This window comes from Coptis chinensis, chromosome 1, assembly GCF_015680905.1.
Source record: "Coptis chinensis isolate HL-2020 chromosome 1, ASM1568090v1, whole genome shotgun sequence".
Classification (NCBI taxonomy): domain Eukaryota; kingdom Viridiplantae; phylum Streptophyta; class Magnoliopsida; order Ranunculales; family Ranunculaceae; genus Coptis; species Coptis chinensis.
Window position 1 is genome coordinate 8,286,963 of NC_141456.1, and position 24,708 is coordinate 8,311,670.

The following is a 24,708-nucleotide window of genomic DNA, read 5'->3' on the forward strand; positions in this document are numbered from 1 at the left end:
CTTACTATTACTAACACATTTATTTTTGGTTCCAACTAAGGCCCGGTTCAACCAATTCGCAAATTAAACCGTATCATTCAAAAATTTGCCAAATTATTCATTTTATTTGCCAAACCTTATAATTCGCGAATAATTCGGTTATTATAAGCCTGAACCAACCAATTCGCGAATTAAACCGTATCATTCAAAAATTCGCCGAATTATTCGTTTTATTCGCCAAACCTTATAATACGCGAATAATTCGGCGAATTACTAGCTATGATTATAACTAGTGAGATGACAACAAGTCTCGTTATCTGGCCATGAATTATAGCCTCTTGAAATTAATTCTAGTCCTTCAAGTAAGAAACTGCCATCACCTAACGTGCCCAACGCTTTGCAGCCCATTCTTTGTACCTGTAGAAACTTGATAGACAAAAAGTGGTTTTATTTCTCAACTCCTGAATGCCTTCTTGGTTCAAAGATAGTCGGATAGTACACCAAAAACCCTAAGATTTGAATCCCTTCCTAAAAATTGGATTCTCTTACTGAATTAAAGCATCGTCAAGCAGTCTCTCCGACCAATTACGGTGGTACCAATTTTGTCTAAACTTTTGGTGTTCCACTGTTCCATCAACTTGACCCATTGTCATGGTCCGAAATATCGGAAAGTATTGGCCAATCAGTCAACCGATATGTTGAAATATTGTCGATATATAGTTGCAGTGAATTGGTTTGTTGCCAAATACCGTCCTGTATCAATTGGTTCAAGAACAAGACGGCCTAGTTGGTAGTAACACTCATTTGTCAAGTCGTACTGGTTTTTACTGACGTTCTTATACAGCAGTAGATCCCAACTGTTTCAGTCGAGCATTTCCAGAGGCAGAACAATTGCCCTGTAAGTCTGTAACAAGATATAGTACCAGGAAGAACCATAATCTCAAACCAACCATGCTGATCCATATAACAATAACTTGAGCCAGAGCACTGCATTTTTCATATAGAATTCGCTTCACATTGTAAGCTATAAAAGCAGCACACAAGGATCAAGGTTTTGCCCATACAATTTGTGAGACAGGGAATTTGTAAATGTACTGTTTGTTGATGCACCTTAATTATTAAGCTATTGGAGAGAACATATATGAAAGGGAGCAAGTATGATAACAATGTAGTATTTCTATGGTTTTAATTAAACGTGAAGATAAAATTTTCAATTTTAGACGAGGGGAACTACAAAAACTAGAAAGTAAATTGTCTCATTTATAAGAAGTCAAATATATCAAAGGTACTCAGAAACCAATCCGCAGACCGAATGATTGAAGAGGTGCAAAAAATCATCTAATATCATGTCACAACTTAATTAGAGTCAATCGTCCTAAATGACTCGTGAATATGCTTGATCATTTCTTGGTCTCGGTTCCACTCTGGTGTAGGCGCATTAACAAAATGAGCATAGAGTTTGTTGTTTGCACAAGTTACCGAGATTAAGCTACGTGCACTCACTCCATCAATCTCATAAACATAATAGACTTGCCCTTTATCATCTTTTCTTTCTTCTGATCGAACATCATCTGCACTAGAAATGAGATCTTGCAAATTAACATCTGATAATGCCAAGTTGTTTAGTACAGCATCCTTTGGTGCAAGTTGTCTAAACCCAGAGAGGTAGGTCAGGTACTCCTTTTCAGTTCTCTTCTTTGGGTTGTAAAACTCACTATCAGTTCCGTTAGTACCTTTCTCGACTTTTGACACTAGACGCTCTTTCCATCCATCAGGGACATCGTAGACATACTCGGCAGAGTCCTTTTTACTTGAATTTCCACCGTAGCCACCATAATTAGCTGCACTGGCAGCTGTGCCATAGTATATATTGTATGATGTTGTTGGGTCTGCAAAGGATGGAGCACTAGTTGATAGAATGACTGTTGCTGCAGCGGTGGCAAAGGCAACAGATAAAACATTTAAGGATGATTCAGTGTTGGTCAAACGGTTTGCGGCAACGGATTGAGTTTTAGTGAAAGGTGGACATAGATTTGACTTTGGAGGAGCTGAAGAAGAGGAAGAGAAGATAGCAGAAGAGAAAATGGATGCCATGGGACTATTGGTATCAAAAGTGGTGGTCATTCTTGCTTCTTTGTGTTTCTTTGTTTCAGGGATAAGATGGGCCCCTGTATTCTTCTTATCCATCTGACCATTTCCATTCAAAACTGAAGAATCTGCCACTAACGCTTTACTTTTCACCTTATATCACTCCTAGCATTTAGCACTGGGCACTGAGATTAAAATTCCTAGTTCTATAGATATCTAAAACACACTGAAGTAATGACAACCTGTGGATTTACACTGATAAAACGGGAAGACTTCCAATAAATTGCACTTTTTCAAGCTTACTGATTACATGATATATATCAGTCAGAGAACTCCCCTTTTTCAAGTTTTTATCTGTAGGATATGAAACTCCTAATCCTAACTCCCCTTCTTTGAGAACTCAGAAACTCTTTACCAGTTAGTAAGGCGCAAAACAATCATTAACGCTCACTACGAATATAAACCCAAAAAGATTTGGGCAAGATATTCAGATTTTTAGAAAGTCCGCAGGAAAACATGAAGTCATGAACATATTTATACACAATTTTTGATAGTTGTGAATTTGACAAGTTATGATAAATTGAACGCAATACTAAGTTTTCACCATGTCGAGCTATTGCTAGACTTCACTATTATCGGTTTCAGTTCCTAGCAGTTGTCGTCTTTCATATAGAAGATACATTCTTCTGCCTGTGCACCAGATATACAATCACCAGCATTAGACAGAGCAGCTGTTTGTCTTTACTTTATCTAGTCATCGACACACTCAGGGAAATATTTGTGCATTGTACATCCAAGTATTACAAAGCGATCACTAGAACAACAAACCAACACCGTAACAGGAAAATCAGGCCCAATTGTGACAGACACATTTAACATGCAAAGGCAAGGCGAGCTTCCAAAATATGGGCTAAACAGAAATCAAAGCTCTGTGCCACAGATAATATAATGTAAAATATGAGCCACAAGTAAAAGCATATGACAGCAACTGCTCGAAAATTACGATGAGCAACATTCGTATAGAAATAAAAATTTCATAGCTCAAATGCTGAAGGAATGTAATCTACTTTGCTTTACTCTGACTTTTCTGCTCTCCATTACCAAAAGCACTGGGTGAGACGAGGCATGGGACAAACATGTTTGCATTGAAAGTTTTTGGAGACCCGGACACCATAACAGTCTGGTATTTGCCCTTTTCTGGCAAATAAAGTGATAGATGATCTTTTCTATCAATCCCCAGTCCTAAGTTACCGAGTTTCACCTGAAACAAATGATCAACACAATAACATACCCAATAGTACTTCACAGATTAGTAAGTATATATGGATCTAAAAACAAGTTCACTTACATGAAACAGGAAGTTGTTATCAATCAGCACATCCTGCAGACCTACGTTATCGATGAAAGTATTATATGGCATTGTCATCGAATGGGAAGATTTGTAAAACTTGTAGTCCTTCTTGGTGTTGGCATGTACTATTCTCCATACACAAAAATGCTCGCAGGAATTATGTTCAACTAAGGACAGGGAGCCCCCCAAATTAAGTAGGAACACTTTAGCAGGATATCTGATGGCATCAATAATGGAGGAAGGGGGCTTTATAGTTTGGAAGTTCTCATCACAGAGGTCAAGGACAAGGATTTTGTCACACCCAGAATGATCTTCACTCTCAATCATCCAGTGAAGGGCTCCATCAAGAAATACTGACTTTGCAACACGGTCACATAATACCATGCCAGACAGATCTAACTCCCTCCATGAGCCTTCACCCAAAGTAATTATCTCACCTTTCATACATTGATCATTGCCAATGCGAAACTTGAAGAATTGAACGACTTTATACTTCTTGCTGGTGGAATCAAAACCGAAACCAACCGAGAGATATGCAGCCTTCAAATCAAAACCTGTTTCAGGAAGCTCCAAGGATTCTCTAGTAATAGGGTTATATATGACAAGTGAAGCTGATTTGGAACATAAAGTGCTACACGCGAAAACACACAGTAAACCATGACAAGAACATAAAGTGATGCCGTAGTCCCCAGGCACATTGTCAACTGGAATCTCTTTACCTTTCCACTCATCTGACTGTATCAGAAATAAGCTGGTTACGGGCTCCATAGATTTAGGATTTAGAGGATCAATACATTGAGGTTGAAGGAGGATGCGACGGGGTAAACATAGTGATCTATTTAAGTGTTTTCCAATGAAGACAGGGTCCTTCGTCAAGGCGTACCAGCCCTTAGATAGTTAGATACACTCTTAAATCGCACAATATCCTCTATGGTAAGCCTAGACAGGATATCAGAGATAAGCTCGGGTAGAAGACTCACTACTTCCTGTGTAGCATTACTTTGAACAGCAGCAACGCAAACGCTTGCACCAGATTTTCTTCCCAGAGACAGTTCTTTCACTTTCTCCATTCGAGAAAACGTTCCTAACCGGTCTACTGCATAAACAGAAACATGCATACACAATTACACACCACTTATCTAACCTTCTGAGGACTATATTCATAATACATTAATACCACAGGTATGAAAATGCACAAATTGGAATCCTTATAATAAAAAAGTTTCAATAACTAAATGTAATACACGTTAACAAAGTATATTAATTATCCCAAGTATCAGAAAAATAAAGTTTTTTCTATTAAAAAAAGTTGCAAAAACATAAAAGAAGTGTTGAAATGTTGAAATGTTGAACTGCCCCCACCCCCACCCAAATCCAGCTACAAAACCCCTCTTTATGAAACACCATAAACCAACAAAATGAACAAACATTAAGCAAAACTAAATGATTACACATTAATATACAAAAGAAATAAGTATAGACGATGGAAGCATACCTTGCTTTCAAACGTTGTATAGAGGTTGGTGTTCTTCTTTCTTCTCCCAAAGGCCAAAATCCTCAGTTTGTTTCACAGTCTCTACTTTATAGCCCAAAGCTTATCGAGAGAAAAAACAATTTTTATATAATAAGAGACAAAATGAGAAAACAGAGGAAATGATCGAACGAGTGTAGTTGTTTTGAGCGGAAAACTTTTTGACTTTGACTCAAGTCCATCCCTGAGTCCTAGGTCCATTGCATCACTCGACCTTGGGGTCTGGTTTCGGTTTCGGTTGCGGTTCAATCGTACAAGTGTGGATAAACATTTCGGCTAAATTCTTGAAATTTTTAGGATGTCGAAAGGAGAGATATGAATATTATCATGGCAAAATATCACACGAGTTAAAATGTACAAAGTGAAATCTTCGAATCAAAACGCCACGAAGACTGTAAGTTAATCAACACGGGTTTGTGTAATTGACTAATTGTATTGGACTGTTAGACTAGTCCGATTTCCACCATTTTTGGTTCCATTGATATTCTAGGACTTCGAGCAAGTAGCAAAAACTCAACATCACCATCCAAGGCGGCAGGACGGAGGAGAAACAACTCAACAAGAGCAAATGAAGCACCGGCCTCCTGATCCATCTACAGGTTTGATCAAGAATTATGACAACATTACATCACCCACATTGGGGCTGGTATGGGTAAAATTTACAAAATGATAAACAATATCATCGAGATCGAACGACCTTGATTATCAAGTTTAAGATACAAGCAACTTGAAATTTCATGCAGTTCCAATAAATAATAGGGTTAACTAGTATTACCCCCCACTAGATGAGCCAATTAGGATTCCCCCCACTAGATGGAAAATTAGGGTTTCCCCCCTAAATACACACAAAAAAAAAGTCAAAATGGGTTGACCGAATTTTTTTTGTGTGTATTTAGGAGGGAGACCCTAATTTCCCATCTAGTGGGGGAGAAATCCTAATTGACTCATCTAGTAGGGGGGTAATACTAGTTCACCCTAAATAATAAACAGGCTTAGTATGGAGAAAATATACTCGTGGGGTACTAAAAGACCATATCACTTGGTTGAATAGTGCAATAAAATTTGTATAGGTGTAGTTGGGGTGGTAACCGACTTGAGGCAGATATACAACAAATAGCGCTCTAGTAGCCAGCATACGAGCAACAACATTGCTGTTAAAATTTACACAATCTAAATGACAAAAGTTAGAATAGAGTCAATAGACTCAAGTAGATATGGCCAGGCTTATCAACGAGAGAGGTTTCGTTCTCTTCTCTTCCAAAACGTCTGCTGCCCCCAAATCCCAATGTTGATTTGTCAATATCCTTGTCAGAATCCAAATTGCACTGCCATTCATTTTCCTCATATCTTGCAAAATAGTTTTTGATGCTTGATGAGAGGAACTTTCCTTGTGGATCTCGAGCAATAAAACCTATTTGAATGTAAACCATGTTACAGGTGAATTAAAATGATATACACATTTATAGGTGTGTTCTTTCAAGGTATACAAAAGGGTCAAACCTAAATCTTTGAGGAGGCGCTGTGCTCTTAGAGGAAGTTTATGTATGTCTTCCATTGACTGTCTACTAGTGCTATACATAATGGACTGTTTTGAAAAAACGCTACGAGCATTCTGAAAAGACCGTGTGAGGAAAGTCCAGAACTTTGCCATTCTGTAAATACTAAAACAAGGTCGCAAAAAAAAAGCTATACTAAAATCAATTCATGCACGGAAGCAATGGCGCGAAGTTCTAATCGCTTTACTATATGAATCCAGATTACCTAAAAGTTTCAGACAGTAAAATATTGGCTAAACTCAAATTAATATTCAATAGCACGGAGTCTGGAAATAACAGATACATGCTTAGTATCATCAAAAGGTTTTATCATGGCAATCATGGCATAACTACATCCTCTCAACAAAATTGTAAGCCCAGACACGACCCTTGATAAGCAAGTTGAGATATGGAAGACTGAAAATTCCAGTCATAAAAGGGTAACATATGGAAACATGCTTACTAAAGACCTGAATAAATATACTTAAGAAAGTCTGGAAAAGGGAAAACAACATATCATGGTAAAAATGTGTCCAAATACGGAATTCAGGAAACGTCCAATTCTGAAACCAAGAATACAAGAATCACACTAGGAGGGAGGCATAGAGCAACTATATCAAAATAAAATGAAGTGCAACCATTTGACTACAACTCAGAGAACTATGATAACATCATCATATACGAGTAACAATGTTTATAGTACTACCTTTAATAGAAGGCCTACTTAATTGAAGTTGTTCTCTTGAGCTCCGTCATTGTGTGCAGAACAAGGTGAAACAAGGCATGGGACAAAAAGGGTTGGTTCAAAAAATTCTGGAATCCTTAGCACCTCAACAATCTGAAACTCATCCTTCTCTGGAAAATAGAGTGATAGATGATCTTTCATATCTATCTTACTTCTGAAAAGGGCACCTTTTAACTGCGATGATGTTAGCATAAGTAATATACCTAACAATATATCATAGAATCATCAGAATAGTAAGTTGGCCATATCAATTCACTTACATGAAACAGGAAGGTGTTATCAATCCATCTCTCCATCACTTTCATGCTCCAGCCAACAACGTCATATGTTACAGTCATAGAATGAAACGACTCATAGAACTTGTATCCTTTCTTGGTATTGCTACGCACAATTCTCCAGACACGAAAACAGTGCCGATAACCATGTTCTACTAAGAACAGAGTCTCCCCCAAATTAAGTAGAAATAGCTTATCAGGGATATTGATGGAACGAATTAGGGAGGAAGGAAACTTGACAGTTCGAAATTTCTCAGTAGAGAGGTCAAAGGCTAGGAGTCCGTCACCGCCAAGGAAGCTATTTTTTTCAGTAATCCAATAAAGGGTCTCATCTAAGAATACTGGCTTTCTCCTAGTGCCGCATATAACTGTTTCAGGCACTTCAAGCCCTCTCCATGACCCTTCACCCAGTGTAATAATCTCACCTTTCATATGGGTTTGCAGATCATCATCATATAATTTAAAGAAACGAACAACTTTATACTTCTTTCCAATAGAATCAAAACCAAAACCGAGACTCACGGACAGCTTATCAGGTTCAGCTTCAATATCTGTTTCAGGCAGTTCCACATATTCTCTTGTAATTGGATTATAGATGAACAACGGACCCATTTTACAAAACGAAGAAGCACCACAAATTAAGCCATGACAATAAGCCAAAGTGTACAAATAGTTCCCTTGTGCGCAACTAACCGGAAGCTCTCTACCTCTCCACATGCCATCCGTAGTCTCAATTAGATATAAACTCGTTATGGGAACTTCACCCCTCGGCTCAACAATAATGCGACGCGGTAAGCATAGTGCTCTACTCAAATGCAAGTTAATAAAGTGTGGATCCTTTGTTAAAGCATACCAGTCTTTACATACAGTCTTGGATCGCATAATATCCTCTATCGGAAGCCTAGACAAGATATCAGAAACAATCTCCGGTAAAAGACTTGGTATTACCTCATTTGAGCTCACACCAATAGTTTCCCTTGTTTCTCCATCAAATAACATTGTGCCCACTTCGAATTGAAGTTTAAAAGTTGAAAAAAAAATTAACAACTTAGAAATGAAGCTAAAACGAGGTAAGCTACAAAACTAATATATCACCCAATTTCTGAAACCCAATTAAAAGAAAAAAGGCAAAAAAATTAAAGAGTATATATACCTTCTTCTTTGGGCGGGAGAATGAAGTCGAAGTGGATTCGTTAATCCCAACCGTCCATCGAACCAAAATGTTTTATTCGAGGCAGGTTTTTTTAGCTAATTGGTGTTAACATTTCTTTTGGTTGTTCTAGGCCTTCTAGAAGAATCTATTTGGGAGGAAGGAGGAGTCAACTCACTTGTGAATTTGCATGTATGCAACTTACTAGTAGAGTTGCCTTCGTGCAATCGTGCAGGACGTAGTTTTATATAACAGTCACCAAACAGTCTCCATATTCAGGTCACGATTAATCATAATATCTATCCCTGATTAAAAAATCTTGGCGGGTTTTATATAACATTTTATTGGAAATGATAAAATGATGATGAAATTTTATTGGCAATTCTATGAATAACACGCACTGTTCCAGGGAAGACAAAGCTATATACTTGTGTCGCAAAAAGATTATATATCATGAACCACACAAGGTATTTAGACAAATGTTCACTGAGAATTAGAAACATTAAAAACAATTAACTCTGAAGTCAAAACAATACCCCAGATGTACACCCATTTACAGCTCATCAAAACCATGATAGCATATCACATAAGAACATAAAATCTGTAGATTTGTTTTGAAGCCTTTCCGCCGGATTAGATTTTTTTTTTATACTAATTTGGGGCGGTCCACTTCTCGTTTATATAAGGAAACTTGGAGTCTTCAGTCTTGGAGAACTACATGTTCAGGGCGAATTCCAAACCCAAGTCCAACTCTCTTAAAATTATTACTAGAGTGTTTTTGGCAACTGAGACTGGAAACTAATTAGGAATAGAATGGAGTAGGAAACCATTGGAATGGAATCTATTATAATAGAATTTGATTCCAACTTACAAAATGTGTATTTGGCAAACGTTTAGAAATCATCGGAATTCAATTCCTACTTCAATTAATGTGTTTGGTTGCCGTATAAAATCCTCTAACAGACTCCAATTTTTAGTTTATTTCTCCATTTTCGGATTAGAAATAAAAAACCGATTCCCATAGTCTAGGATTCTTTTGGATTAACAGGGGTCTGTCAAAGACTTAATAAAAGGAATTGGAGTCCGTTTAGAATCCAATTCTATTGGATTCTATGTCTCCAAATAGGCCAAAAGTGAGTGGTCCACCAAGGATTCCAGTTAATTCCACTCCTCAAGTCCGATTCCTGGTAAACAAACGCACCCTGTAGTTATACTCAACTCAGTTCCCAAATACAGGTGAGAGGAGGCAAGGAACTAACATGTTTGGCTTGAAATATTGTGGAATCCCACACGCCTCGACATCTTAAACTCGTCTTTTTCTTGATTAAGAGAGCTAAATGTCCTTTCTCTCTTCCTTATATTTGAAAATTATATCTTCCAGCTGAAATTATAACTCAAAAGGAAAAAGTTAAAAGAAAAAAGACTAAATTTCATTAAAATAGGCTATTAACATATCTAACCACTTCATCTCACTCCAACAAATCAGGAAACTACTTCATAAGAGTTGGACTCTATCATTTCTGTTCAACTATGTACTATTTTATTTAGTTAGATAGGTAGAGAGAATCTCTCAACTCAGTTGTAATCTCCTATTTAAATATCTCTAAATCAATAAAGAAAAACATCTTTGAACTTAATCTACGTGTTTTCACATGGTATCGGAGCAACACTTTTATTCAAGTTAAAACACTTTTTTTTCTATCTTCCTCTCTATTTACTTTGTTCAATGGTTGTACCACCGATCCCTAGAACACTAGAGTCTAGGTTTCCCCAAATGGACCTTTCTTTGTTCATCACTCACAATCCATCCACTATGTTGGTTGCTCCTTCTTTATCAGGTGACAATTACAACACATGGATTCGTGCCATGACTATGGCCTTACGAGCAAAGAACAAATTTGGTTTTGTTAATGGTATGATTGACAAACCAACTAATGCTGATGAAATTCTTCAATAGCAAAGATGTAATGACCTTGTTTCCTGCTGGATACTCAATTCTGTGAATCCTGAAATTTGTGGAAGCATTGCATACTCCAAATTTGCAAGAGAAATTTGGAAGGACGTTGCGAAACGCTACTCTCAATCAAATGCTCCATTAGTCTTTCAACTCAAGGAATATATTAAAGACACAAAGCAAGACAACCTATCTATCTCTGCTTATTTTACCAAGCTCAAGTCCTTGTGGAATGAACTTGATTCTCTCACTATAACTCAGCCATGTACTTGTGGATATGGCAAGCTTCTTGCAGTTCAAATCCTTGACGATCGAGCAATGAAATTTCTTCAAGGTCTCCATGATAGGTACAAACCACTTCGCAGCCAAATACTTCTCATGGAGCCCTTTCCTACCATTACCAAGATTTACTCTTTTGTTCGTCAAGAAGAAAAACAGCAAGAGATACATTCTTTTTCATCTCCTATTCCCGAAGTCGCTGCACTTGCTGCAAAGCCCGCATATCATGGAAACCATTTCAATCGTGGCAATCAAAAACCATGTTTTCATTGCGATCATTGAGGAAGAGATAACCACACTATAGATCGTTGTTTCAAGCTCCATGGCTATCCTCCAAAGAAATCTGATGTACCCCAGAATGCAACAAAAAACAAAGAACCTAAAATTGTGACACCTCCTAGCATCACTAAGGAACATTATAACAAATTACTTGCCATGCTTTCTTCAGATAGTGCAGATTTCAATGCAAATCTAGCAGGTATTGCCCTTACCGTTCCCACCAATTTAGTGTGGATTATTGATACAAGAGCATCTAATCACATGTCTTATAGTTTATCACTTTTTTTTTCCTACAAACCATGTCCACATCCTTTTTCCATCGGTCTTCTTGTTGGCTCAAATGCTTTTGTAAGTCATGTTGGTACAATACAATTGTCCCAATACATTAAACTTGAAAATGTTTTATTTATTTCATCTTTCAAGTTTAACCTTTTATCATCAGTCAGCCAACTTACCAAATCAAATGATTGTGCATTAACATTTTTTTCTCATGAATGTGTTTTTCATGACCAATCAACAAAGAGGACGATTGGGAAGGGTAACATTCATGAAGGGTTGTATTATTTTCGAGTGGTTTCAGCAATGGCCGTCATCAAACCACCTACCATTGATTTATGGCATTGGCACCTTGGCCATGTTTCTTATCGCACTCTACATCATCTAGTTAAAAAGGTTCCATTTATTTCTTGTTCTGAAAATAAAACTTGTAATATTTGCCCTCAAGCAAAACAAGCTCGTTTATCTTTTCCTTTGAGTTCAATTAATACTACTAGACATTTTGCTTTGATTCATTGTTATATATGGGCCCCTTCTCTCAACTTTCATTAAATGGTTCTCGTTATTTTTTAACCATTGTAGATGATTTTAGTCGTTGCACTTGGCTCTATCTCATGCATTTTAAATCTGACACAAAACAAGTTTTGCAGTTTTTTTTTGCCATGGTTCACACTCAATTTCAGCATCACATACATCGTATTTTTTCTAACAACGGTGTTGAAAATTTTCCAACAATACAAGGTGTACGTTCTGATAATGGAACTGAATTTTTATCTAAAGATATGCAAAAAAATTTCTTAGACAATGGTGTCATTCACCAACGAAGTTGCGTTGGAACTCCCCAACAAAATGGAGTTGTAGAGCGGAAACACCGTCATCTTCTTAAAGTAGCTAGAGCTCTTCGATTTCAGGCACATTTACTTTTAAAATTCTGGGGTGAATGCGTTCTCACAGCAATATACCTCATTAACAAACTACCAACTCCTCTTTTATCACACAAATCCCCACAAGAAATTTTGTTTGGTTCAAAACCTGATTATTCTCGCTTACGAGTTTTTGGCAGCTTATGTTTTATGCACAACAATAACATTCAACATAAATTTGATCAGAGGGCTAAACCTGGGGTGTTTCTTGGCTATCCACATGCACAAAAAGGTTATCGCATTTTTGATATTGCAACTAATACTATATCTACTTCTCATCATGTTATATTTTATGAAGGTATTTTCCCCTTTCGTGACATACCCATATCATTAATACAATCCTCTCATGTTTTACCATTATCCTTAGATGACAATCCTTCATATGATAGTTCAAAAGATATTCCACGTTCCCTCCCAAGTAATTATGGAATCACAATTCCTTTACTCAATGAATCCTGTCCCACACCTCCTTCACCAAATACACCTGTCATTGAAACTTCCAATACTAGTTCATCCTTGGCTGCTCAACCAACAACTATATACCATCTAATTCCACACAAACTTCTACATCTACCAGTCCACCCCCTGATAAGACAGAATGAATTCGGCGTCCTCCTCCTTATTTGGTTAAGCACTAAATATGCTCTACAACTAGTCATGAATGTTCCCCTTCTTCATCTAACTCCAAGTCGAAAGGTACACCATATCCTCTTAACCAATATACTTCTAATGTTAATTTTTTTTGTTGCACACAAGTCGTTTCTTTCCACTATTTGTTCTACAGATGAACCAAAATCATATTCCCAAGCTGTTAAAATACCTCAATGGAAGGATGCTATGACGAAGGAAATTGAAGCCCTGGAAAAGAACAGCACCTAGACACTTACATATCTCCCTCCCAACAAATAGGCAATCCCTTGCAAATGGGTATTCAAAACAAGTATCGATTTGACGGTACTCTTGAGCGTCCTAAAGCACGGTTAGTTGCCAAAGGCTTTACTCAGATTCACGGGCTAGATTACCACGATACTTTCGCACTAGTTGCCAAATTGGTCACCGTTCGTGTTTTACTATCTATTGCAGATGTTAAACGTTGGTCTCTATACCAACTTGATGTTAACAATGCTTTTTTTCAAGGTGATCTTCATGAAGATGTTTATATGACCCTTCCACCCGGTTTTGTTCGAAAGGGGGACACTCGTGTTTGTAAGCTCAACAAATCAATTTATGGTTTGAAACAGGCTTTTTGCCAATGGTTTGCAAAGTTCTCTTCTACACTACTTGCTACAGGCTTTTCTCAATCCAAGTCTGATTATTCTCTTTTTATTTATCATAAAGGCAGTTCTTTGATTTTTCTTCTCGTCTATGTGGACGATATTATTATCACCGGCAATGATGAATATGCTATTAAACAATTCAAACAATTTCTTGAAGCAAAGTTTTACATCAAAGACTTGGGGAAATTGAAATATTTCCTTGGCATTGAGGTAGCTCACTCACAAAAGGGCCTTTTCATCTCTCAAAGGAAATATATTTTAGACATTCTCAAAGATACTGGTTTTCTTGGTGGACGGGTTGCTGATTTTCCTATGGAGCAGAAACTCAGATTATCTAAAAAGAGTGGTACATTGCTTCCTGACCCGACTACATAACATTGCTTAGTGGGCCACCTTATTTATCTAATGGTGACACGACCATATATTAATTATTCAGTTAACATTCTAAGCCAGTTTACGCAATCACCTCGCACTACGCATCTTGATGCAGCTCACCGAGTGATTCACTATTTGAAAGGCTCTCTTGATAAAAGGGATATTTTTATCCTCTTCTAGCAAACTTTAGTTACGTGGTTACTATGACTTTGATTGGGCAGGATGTCCAGATACTCGACGATCAACCACTGGTTATTGTACTTTTTTGGGATCTAATATTGTTTCATGGAAAACTAAGAAACAAGTCACAATATCCCGTTCTTCTGCCGAAGCTGAGTATAGGGCTATGCCAACTCTCACTTGTGAATTACAGTGGTTATAATACTTGTTACGTGATTTTGGAATTTCTCATCCATCTCCCATCAGTATGTTCTGTGATAACAAAGCTGTGCTGCATATCGCCAACAACCCTGTTTTTCACGAGCGCACTAAACACATAGAACTTGATTGTCACTTCATTACAGAAAAGATTCAGTCCAAGCTTTTAGCTCCTCAATTTATATCTTCTAGTGCTCAACTCGCAGACGTTTTTACCAAACCATTGGGCATAGATCAATTTGACAATTTGATTGGCAAGCTGTGCGTTCAGTCCTTGAACGCTCCACCTTGAGGGGGACTATTAACATATCTATACACGTGGTTAACCACTTCATCTCACTCCAACAAATCAGGAAACTACTTGATAAGAGTTGGACTCTATATGTACGACTACATTCTTACCCCTACAAACGGTCGTCGTTGGGTACCAAAGGTTGTACACTAGCACCGCCTATGAATGCGACCGACTCCCATTGCCCACAAAGCAGGCCTATTTTTATTGCCAACCAAGCTAGCCAACTAAACTGGCCTACTTTTATTGCCAACCAAGCTGGCCAACTAAACTGGCCTATTGTTATGGCCAACTAAGATGGCCGACTTTTTACTGCCCTCCTGTATGGCTAACATAATCAGCCCACTCATCCTAATATGGTAGATTTTAGCATATATACAAACAAGGCAATATATCTTTCTATAAAAATATATGAATAAGATTTTAAGGAGATAAGCCACCTATAAATATCTCATTTTCATTCCCAAAAGAACTACGTTCATTTGAGAGACTTCATTCCAGATAACAATTTAGATACGTAGGCATCCATTGAACGTACAGTCTCAAAAATTCTACAACAATCTCCCTAACAAGATTTTTAGTGTGTTCGGGTGAGTTCTTACCCAAACAAAATTGGCGCCGCCTGTGGTTCTTACTAACTGACTTTCTTCCACAATTTGGTAATGGCGAAAACAACAAGATCTCAAGTGAGCAAAAATGCAAGATTACAACAAGAAGAAGAAAACAACTTACCTAATCTCGAAGTTCTGATTAATGAGGCCGTGATGGATCAACCAACTGCCCCAGATCTACACGCTCCACCTTCAAAATTCCAAGTGCCACGGCAGCGCAGATCTAGATGTACGCGACTTCAGGCTCCAACAACTCATTCTCAAGATCTAGATGCCATAAATGCAAGCAAAGCGGATTCAGAGAATATGGAGATAGGAGATGAAGACGTGCCTTTAGAAGTGCTGTGTTAGAGATTCAGAAGAGAGAAAGAACATATCAACTACTTGCAGAAGCAACTAGACAAAGGGAAGCAAGTACTAAGGGATGACGCTGATGCTGCATCTTCCACACCGGCAAGAGCCCCTAGATCTGGTGAAAACCGGAGTGTATTCAACCGACTACAATTTAATTACAGTAGATCCTATCCATTGGAGCCTATCCCTGAACATCATCAAAATCACTCAAGGTCAAGCAGACATTCATCCCATTCAAGAAGGCGATCCAAATCTTGAAATACCAACAACACTAAGCGTAGTAGTGGTCATAACACTAGGCAGAAAGAACAACAATACACGTCGTCAGGTAATCATCACACCTCTCATAACATGACAAGATCATTGAATGTTGATCATAGCGCATCAGAAAGGTGGACAACATCCACCATAAGACACAATGCTGGACGCCAAGATCAGGACCTCAGAGACGAATTGCAACATGACCTTAGACATGGCTTGAATGCAACAAACCGATACAGAAAGGTTAACGAAGGTCAGTCCAGAATACGGCCACACTAAAGAAACGGCTCCCCAGTTCGACAGCCTAGCCCATTTTATCGGCACAAGTCTCGCAGCCCAAGGAACCAGCCAAATATAGAAGTAAGCAACGATTGGGGGCGACAACGCCGTGAGTTGCAACGTAGTGAAGTTACTCCTCAAGTCAAAAATCTAGAAGCTATAGGAGCACCATTCACGGAACAACAAATCAAAGACATTATCAAGAAAACAATGACCAATATGGGTGTCGCTGAAACACGATGGAAAGACCTTGCAGTGAACGAAGATGTCATCGAGAGATTTTCCCTAAAGATACAAAATGTAGAGCATCAGGAAGGATTCAAACAACCAGACCTTCCGACGTTCAATGAAACAGGAGGCGACCTGAATGATCATGTTATGGAGTTTAAAAGCAGGCTAATTCTCTGGCGCACAGAGATGACCCTCTCTTATGCAAACTTTTTCCGTCTACACTAAAAGGAGAAGCTCTACGTTGGTTTTCCAGCTTGCCAGCTCGATCTATCGCGTCATTCCAGGAATTAGCAAGTTTACATCGGTTTAAGTATAATTGGACATGTCCTAAGGATGTCAACATCTTGCTAAACACCAAGCAACAAAAGGATGAAGCACTGGCAAAGTTCGTAATTCGTTTCTGCCAGGTGCAAGCAGAGGTCGCCGATATCCCTGACGTAATGATTATTCATGCATTCAAAGAAGGAATCCATTTCAATGAAAACAGAATTTACAACTCCCTTGTACAGGACCCCCCATAATCAAAGTCCGATTTGTTTGCACGAACACATCAGTTCATTAACGTGGAGGAAGATGTTAGATCAAAAGCTTCCAGAGACAAAAACTTTCGGAGTTAAGACTCAAACGAAAGTAAAGGCAAACAGAAGAAAAACATATCGGAAGGGCAACAACATAAATCAGAATACATAAAGGTAAACACAGTTCGTGAGGAAATGAAGCTTATCACTCCATTAAATGCCAAGTATGATGCGATATATGAGAAGATCAAGGGACGAAACTTACTTTTTCCTCCGCTGCCCTTACCTGAAAACACTAAGTCTAAATGTGACAAAAATCTTTGGTGTCACTTTCACAATGATTTCGGCCATGAAACAGAAGAGTGCAGATCCCTGATAAATGTAAAAATGATAGTTTACCTACGAAATGAACGATAAAACTCAAAACGTAAGTAAAACTAAACGAAATTACGTGCCTAGTTTATCAAAGATTGTTCTACTCTCTATCTATTGAACAGATATAGTGGAGTAGGAAGTTCGTTCCACTCCTAGTTCTTTCACATAGTAATGTTCTCTAAGTATAAATAATTTTAACTAAAGTCTAATAAGAGATTTACGAATTATAAACTACGATGCAACTACCCACAAGATACAACTAATTAACTACAGAATGCTGTGTTGATTCTATGATAAGGAATTAGGGGGGATTGATTCCACCTTAACTCAACTTAACTTATTAACGACGAATAGTCGTAATCTGAATTGAACTGCTATGCAAAACAATTGGTTCTTCCTAATACCTAATTACACATGACACTTCTACCAATTCATAACTAGCATGTGAACGATTAAACCCATTCTCATGGTGAATTAATCATTTCTAGAGTGGAATAGAAATTACGATGACTCTACGATAATCGGAATCAAGCTTTCATCAAGACTTCTCAACCCCCTCTAATGGAGGTTTAGCCGAGAATCATTCCGCAACATTTCCATAAGAATCTAAACTAAACATAATATCAAGATTCTAAGTTTACTAATTTAACAAACAATAATTGAAATCTAATTAATAATTAAAAAATGATATCAACAAGAAATTAAACTAGATCTATAAATGTAATGACAGAAAACGAATTGAATAATAATAAACTATTTTATTAATCTAATCAAATGAATAACAATATTTTAAAGGTTTAATCTAAAACAAGGAATGAAAATGAAACTAAACTTAATTAAAAACCATTAAAACTAGATCTAGAAGCTATTCTAATCTAACCTTAGCTACTATTACAAGGAACTAGTTTTCTAAATATCACTAGATGCCTTAAGAACTAAGCTTTTCTTTGTTTTTTATATGTTTCAGATCCAAAATCGTGCATGGGCTTGGAGCCATGTTTTGGGCCAGAGAATCAGGCCCAAAACCTAATTCTTTCAGTCTAAAAAGGCCTCTTCAGCTGGAGTTAGCTTTGACAAACTTTTCGTCCAATTCTACTCCTCTGATTGGGTCAAGGCTTAGACCATTGGAAAGCTCTTTCCGAGCCGGTCGTTTTGAAGTAAGGTAGGCCCAATTCCGAGGTCTGAGTCCAAAGATATGGTCTTTGGAAGTTCTCACGACTTTTGTAATCGTTTTACCCGCGTGGACTTTGACTTTTCATCTTTTGACCGGGCTTTACTTTACTGAGGGCTTTGTCCTCTTGAAAATTGGCCTTTAATCACGAACTCCTTAGCAACCGACCTTTGCTCCTTTATCTCGCTAAAGTGGCATATTTCGCACATAATGGACTTTGAAGCCCGAAATGCATAAAACACGAATCGATTAACTCTTACTTATTATTCACATAATTGGTCTAAAAGTACGATTGTTAAGGGGTTAAAACTACAGTTTTGGGCTCTTATCAATCCCTCAGGGGAAAAATACAAAGGCTAGTCGATAAGGGACATTTAGACGCATTTTTGCTGTCAAAAACTGTGAAGCAAAATTTAGCAATGACTAGCCACAATGTCATACTAGCTGGTCATGCCAAAATCAATGACATTTCACGAACAAGGCAAAAGTGTGAACAACAAGCCAAGTTTGGTTTCTTGCGTGAATTTTATCACGTCAATAACATTAATTTTGTTGAAGGAATTCGTTCAGAAACTACAGAGCCTAGTCCCCTATGTTTTAATGACAGAGATCTAATTGGCGTCCATCATCCTCAGCTAATTATGATGCTGTCGTCATCTTAGCTTTCATTGGATTATGGCAAGTTCAGCGCATCATGATAGATACTGGAAATTCTGTCAACGTCATTTTTGAAAGTTGCTACAAGAACATGCAGCTGTCAGAAAATTTAATTATTGCAGAAAATAATCTAATCATCGGGTTTGACGGAACAACAACAACCCCAGTAGGAAAAGTCTCTTTACCAGTCACGCTCATGGACAAGTCAATTGACATTGAATTCCTTATGATGAATTGCAAATCCCCTTACAATGCAATCCTTGGAAGGGACTGGCTCCACAGCATGGGCGCAGTAGTCTCTACCTTTCACCAGGCAGTAAAGTTCCCATCTCTTGACAAAATTTGTAAGGTGCGCGGCGACCAGATGGCTTCCCATAGCTGTCACGAAAAGGTCTTGGAGGATTATCGTCAATCTGATATGCGGGGAAATACAATTCTCAGTAATTCGCAAGAAGTGTCTAAATCAGAATCAGTCCCACACAGTATTTGCACTGCTAGTTCACGAAATGAAGGACTGCCGACTATAGACCGCCTTTTAGAAGTTCATATTGGGAATTTAGGTGGAGAAACAACTTTTATATCGGCAGAATTGACGGAAAATGAACAAAAGGAAATGGTAGCACTCCTCAGAAAGAACAAAAAGATCTTTGCTTGGTCAGTCGAGCAAATGCCAGGAATTAGCCCATAAGTTGCATGCCACACATTTGACATTGATCCTACCATCAAGCCAGTTCGACAGAAACCTAGGCGCATGGCCCCGAATAGAAAACTCAAAGTCAGAGAGGAAATTGATCGTTTACTTTCAACTAATTAAGTTTATACAACCAGTTTCATATCCACAGTGGTTGTCTAACGTGGTTGCAGTACCCAAGAAAGATGGGAAAATGAGAGTGTGCATTGATTTCACTAACCTTAACAAAGCTTGCCCGATTCATCCCTACCCTCTTCCACAAATATTGGAATTGGTGGATGCCATGTCTGGCTACCCACGATTATCATTTATGGATGCATATTCGGGATACCACCAGATCCCACTAGCTGTTAAGGACCAAGAAGCAATTGCGTTCATAACTGACCAAGGGACTTTTTGTTACCAAGTTATGCCTTTCGGTTTAAAAAACGCAGGGGCAAGCTACTTACCAGAGGATGATAGACACCAAATTCGGAGATATGTTGGGCAAGACAATGGAGGCTTATATTGATGACATGGTTGTAAAATCCAAGCACAGTGGAGATCACATCTTTGACTTGCAATTAGTTTTTGACAGAATTGATGAATTCAACATGCGGCTAAATCCTTTGAAATGTGCTTTCGGACTAGTATCAGGAAAATTTCTAGGGTATCTGATGACTTGTCAAGGCATCGAAGCTAACCCAGAACAGATCTGATCCATTCAAGTCATGCCCTCTCCAAAAATAAAAAAGGAGATTTAACAGCTCACAAGGCGCTTAGCAACACTAAATTGTTTCATCTCTAAGTACTCGGACTGATGCCGTCCTTTCTTTCAGACGTTAAAAGACTCAGCAAGGTGGAATGATGATTGTGAAAATGCCTTTCAATCAATCAAGAACTACCTGGTCTCACCACCAATCTTGGCTAGCCCAGTTATAGGGCAACCTATTGGAGCTTACTTGGCCGCTACAGATACTACAGTAAGTGCAATCCTGCTCATCGATGGAGAAGACGGTTGTCCGATCTTCTTCATTAGTAAGACACTAACGGGGGCGGAAACTAGATATTTGAGAATTGAAACAATCGCTCTAGCACTGGTTCATGCTGCCAGACGCCTCAAGCCGTATTTCCATGGAAGACTGGTCAAAGTATACATGGAATATCTTCTTCACAAAGTTTTCCGAAGTGCCCAAGAATCAAGTAGACTCGCGGAATGGGACATCTACTTGAGTGCTTATAGCATCAATTTTGAACCTTGCGTTTTAGAAAAGGGTCATGCACTTGCATCCCTAATGACAGATTTCCTTATCGATGATTTCGTCCCCGAAATCAACCAAGACAACAATATATCTCTAGTGAAACGGCTACAGTTGGGGGCGAGGAAGCGCCGCCAAAGCATACTGACCCTTCATCCGATTCATGGATCGTTTACACAGAAGGCTCACATAACAAATCCAGCTCTGGATTATGATGTGTTTTTATCAAGCCAGATAAATCAACCATTGAGTGCTCAATTCATTTCGGGTTCAAGGCCTCCAATAATGTAGTAGAATATGAAGCTGTCCTATATGCCATGCACACAGCTTTAAACTTAGGAGTTCAAAAATTACAAATTTTCACTGACTCACGGTTGGTGGCAGGGCAATTCTCTAGCTCTTTTGAAGCCCGAGACGATAAAATGGCAGCATACCTAGATCAAATTCACATACTTGCTCACCAGTTTGAAGCAATCCAGATTATACAGAGGCCTCAGAATGATGTTCAATATGCAGACGCCTTAGCATATCTATCTGCAGCAGTAGACATTGATGGACCAAGACAAGTTAATGTTGATTTCTAGCAAGACCCGAGCATTGACTTGTCCGTAGAACAACTCGCAGACATCTACATCAATCCATGTTGCTTTTTCAGTGTTGATATGGAACATCTACCATGCATCAAGCATTAATGTTGTCAATACGAGGAAAAGGAAGTACGATATTCCCCTACAAGACAAGCCCAACGAAGAAGCTTCCCAGAAAGATAGAAACATGATTCTTCAAAAAAATGATGCAGACTTCTTCCCTATACCTCCCAATAACGATCAAAGTGACGACGAAATTGTAGAAGAGCCCGACAGCTTCACTTACCCAAATGTCGTGGCAGATATCGATGATTGGCGCACACCATTTATTGCATTTCTACGCAATGGCATAGTCCTTTCAGAGCCCAAGATCGCAGATAGCGTCAAAAGTGATGCATGGAAGTTTATACTCGTATCTTCATCCTTAGGAACTCTGTAATTGTACAGGAAAGGTAATTCATTGTCTCCTATACTGAGGTGTCTCACAACACAGGAAGGATTAGTTGTGCTACAAGAAATCCATGCAGGGATATGCGGTAATCACTTGGGTGGTCGAAGTTTGGCTCATAAGGCAATGACGCAAGGATATTGGTGGCCTCATATGCAATTGGATGAGAAACACATTTCCCAGACATGTATCCCTTGTCAGAAACATTACCATATGGGTACTCTTCCAGCAACTGAGCTGCACTCGATTTTCTCACCATGGCCATTTGCAAAACGGGGTTTAGACATCATTGGCCCCTACCTAGAGCTCTAGGGAATGTTTGTTTTTTGCTCATAGCTACAGATTACTTTGCCAAGTGGGCAGAAGTACAACCCTTGGTGCACATATAAGCTTCGGATGTCAAACGGTTCCTATAGAAGGATATAATTTGCCGATTCGGTATCCCCGCTGAGTTAATATCACTACACCATAATAGGATATTTGCAACACGCACCTTTTTTGATTTGCAACGGTTATTTACCGTTAGTAAATTGCCAACGCTAAATAAGCGTTGGCAATGTTGTAAAGCGTTGCTTTATTTGAGTGAATTTCCGGAATTAATTGCTAACGCTTAAAAAGCGTTGGAGAAGTGTTACAAACTTAAAAATTTCGAAAAAAAATCGAAATATAAAACATAACTTTTTTTTCTCTCTCTCTCTCTCTCTCACCGCCCCATTATTTTCGCACTCCTCAAAACCTAATTTTCAGATTCAGATTCAATCAAAGAAAGAAGAAGAAGAAGAAGAAAAAAAAACAAGGTAATAATCTTTCATTTTCTTTCTAGTTTTTTTCATTCCTTTCTTGATTTAACCACCGTTTCATTTTCTGTGTACTAGTTTACGTTTTTTTTTTACTATTAATAGAAACTCTCATGAAATCATCTCTTCGAGTTCCAGTACTAGTCTTCTTGTGTTTATAAACAGTACTAGTTTGTGATGATGAGTTGTTTTTGGGTTGGGTTTTTCTTTCTACTTTGATTTGCAAATGTAAAAAGGAATTTAATCATTCTGAGGAAGGGTTTATTCAAATTTGAAGAGGGTTCTTATAATTTTAATTGTCTAAAAGTTAGAGGATTTTTCCCTACTGAATCTTGTGTGAACTATGAAGTCGTTGCTGAAGTTCATCTCTGCTTAGCTATTTTCTCTTCCTCCCTTTTTTCTTTGTCTTTGCCTTTGCTTTTGTTATTTTTTTTTTTTTTCAAAAGGAAACATATTGTACCTGCTTTCCAGTTTGAAATCCACGTGGCTGTGCTGTATTTGCGTGTTACACTCAGAGTGTAACACGTTACTGTAGAACAACTCTTAAGTTTAATCATACAACACGACGGTTTGGAGGGAAATCTTGTTGTAAATAAAGGCCATAGTCATAAGGTAGAGGATATATAATGTAAGGAGGGCCTGAACAAAGCAAATTTTCCAGATGTCTCAGTGCAAATTAATTACAAGGAAAAAAGTTATTTATGGTTTTGCATTAGCACAGCATTTGTCTTCATGCTTGTTTCCTATCTCTGTAACTAAGTAAGAAGACACAGCGTAAAATAAAACTCTATCACCATATTATGTCTTGTTGATATCTTAAAAATAGTAATGCACTTTAAGTTTCACAAAAAAGGTTACAAAGAGTTTCTTTCAGGCACTTAATATCTGCATACATTTCCATCACATTCTCTTCACTCCATACATATACCCAATCCAAATCTGAAAATGTCGATCATTCCAAGCATCTTTGGTGGCCGACGAAGCAACATCTTCGACCCAATCTCTCTAGACATATGGGATCCATTCCAAGACTTCCTACTTTCTCCATTCCGCTCTGAGTTCTCAAATGAAACAACCCAATTCGCGAACACTCGTATTGACTGGAAGGAAACACCAGAAGGTCATGTGTTCAAAGCTGATCTTCCAGGACTGAAAAAGGAAGAAGTGAAAGTGGAAGTTGAAGAAGGGAGGGTTCTTCAGATTAGTGGAGAAAGAAGCAAAGAGAAGGAAGAAAAGAATGACAAATGGCATCGCGTGGAACGTAGCAGTGGACAGTTTTTAAGGCGATTTAGTAAAAAGAAAAATGTACCGTGTTCGGTTCTCTTTGATTTGCTTGTTTGTTTCTCATGTACTATTGTTACTTTTCCATGTTTTCAAATGTAAAAGATGGTTCTCTTGTAGCTCTGAAATGAACGACTGTTTTACCCACTTGCAAAACTTGATTTACTGCCATGGATCTGTTTTTAATAATATGTATGTTCTGTTTATGTAATATTATCTGTAAATCATGTGTGTGAAGTGTGTTGTTGTTCATACTTGTAACATGGCTGTTATATGTTTGATTTTGTGACCTTTACTGTAAATTGATGGCTGTCTCGTAGCTCTGCTTTGTATGAACTTGAGTTGTTACCCATTACCATCATTCATATATATACTGTTGGCCTGTTTATCAATAATCATTTGGGAATGTTCTGTTTGTTCACTTTTGAAATTTGTCTAGTACATTGAGAATGTGGAATGTGGTTTGCATAGTGTCCTCTCACCACAATATTTTCGACCAGAAGGTCATCAGTGATTGTGCAA

At 38.1% G+C, this 24,708-nt stretch overlaps 3 protein-coding genes across 8 annotated transcripts; all 3 read right to left on the minus strand.

The window, feature by feature from the left end:
* Nucleotides 1-1,219: 1,219 nt before the first annotated feature.
* Nucleotides 1,220-2,192, minus strand: LOC147521862 (thylakoid lumenal protein (Mog1/PsbP/DUF1795-like photosystem II reaction center PsbP family protein)). Its single transcript, XM_086589055.1, has one exon. It carries the CDS (start codon nucleotides 2,164-2,166, stop codon nucleotides 1,336-1,338), a length of 831 nt encoding a protein of 276 aa, XP_086445181.1. The 5' UTR covers nucleotides 2,167-2,192; the 3' UTR covers nucleotides 1,220-1,335.
* Nucleotides 2,193-2,938: 746 nt separating this feature from the next.
* LOC147521863 (F-box protein At3g07870-like) lies at nucleotides 2,939-5,749 on the minus strand. The gene is made up of 3 exons (XM_086589049.1): nucleotides 4,914-5,749; nucleotides 3,416-4,514; nucleotides 2,939-3,328 (listed from the first exon to the last, which is right to left on the minus strand). The coding sequence occupies exons 2-3, from the start codon at nucleotides 4,184-4,186 to the stop codon at nucleotides 3,131-3,133; spliced, it is 969 nt and encodes a 322-aa protein (XP_086445175.1). The 5' UTR covers nucleotides 4,187-4,514; nucleotides 4,914-5,749; the 3' UTR covers nucleotides 2,939-3,130.
* A 220-nt stretch (nucleotides 5,750-5,969) lies between these two features.
* On the minus strand, nucleotides 5,970-8,818 carry LOC147521864 (putative F-box protein At3g10430). Of its 6 annotated transcripts, none has more exons than XR_015211027.1 (5): nucleotides 8,658-8,818; nucleotides 7,490-8,511; nucleotides 7,191-7,403; nucleotides 6,450-6,601; nucleotides 5,970-6,360 (listed from the first exon to the last, which is right to left on the minus strand). XR_015211027.1 is itself a non-coding variant. In XM_086589011.1 (4 exons), exons 2-3 carry the CDS (start codon nucleotides 8,501-8,503, stop codon nucleotides 7,209-7,211), a joined length of 1,209 nt encoding a protein of 402 aa, XP_086445137.1. In that variant the 5' UTR covers nucleotides 8,504-8,511; nucleotides 8,658-8,818; the 3' UTR covers nucleotides 5,970-6,360; nucleotides 7,191-7,208. The 6 variants fall into 6 exon arrangements, 3 of the variants coding, with proteins under 3 accessions (XP_086445137.1, XP_086445167.1, XP_086445145.1); XR_015211025.1 differs by having other exon boundaries at nucleotides 6,450-6,610; XR_015211026.1 differs by having other exon boundaries at nucleotides 6,450-6,635.
* Nucleotides 8,819-24,708: the final 15,890 nt, after the last annotated feature.

Bases quoted from the DNA above. Each gene is read 5' to 3' on its own strand.
- LOC147521862 (XM_086589055.1), bottom strand. From the start codon at position 2,166: ATGGATAAGAAGAATACAGGGGCCCATCTTATCCCTGAAACAAAGAAA.
- LOC147521863 (XM_086589049.1), bottom strand. From the start codon at position 4,186: ATGGAGCCCGTAACCAGCTTATTTCTGATACAGTCAGATGAGTGGAAA. The intron at 3,329-3,415 runs GTAAGTGAACTT...CATTTGTTTCAG, and splicing joins ATAACAACTTCCTGTTTCAT to GTGAAACTCGGTAACTTAGG.
- LOC147521864 (XM_086589011.1), bottom strand. From the start codon at position 8,503: ATGTTATTTGATGGAGAAACAAGGGAAACTATTGGTGTGAGCTCAAAT. The intron at 7,404-7,489 runs GTAAGTGAATTG...ACATCATCGCAG, and splicing joins ATAACACCTTCCTGTTTCAT to TTAAAAGGTGCCCTTTTCAG.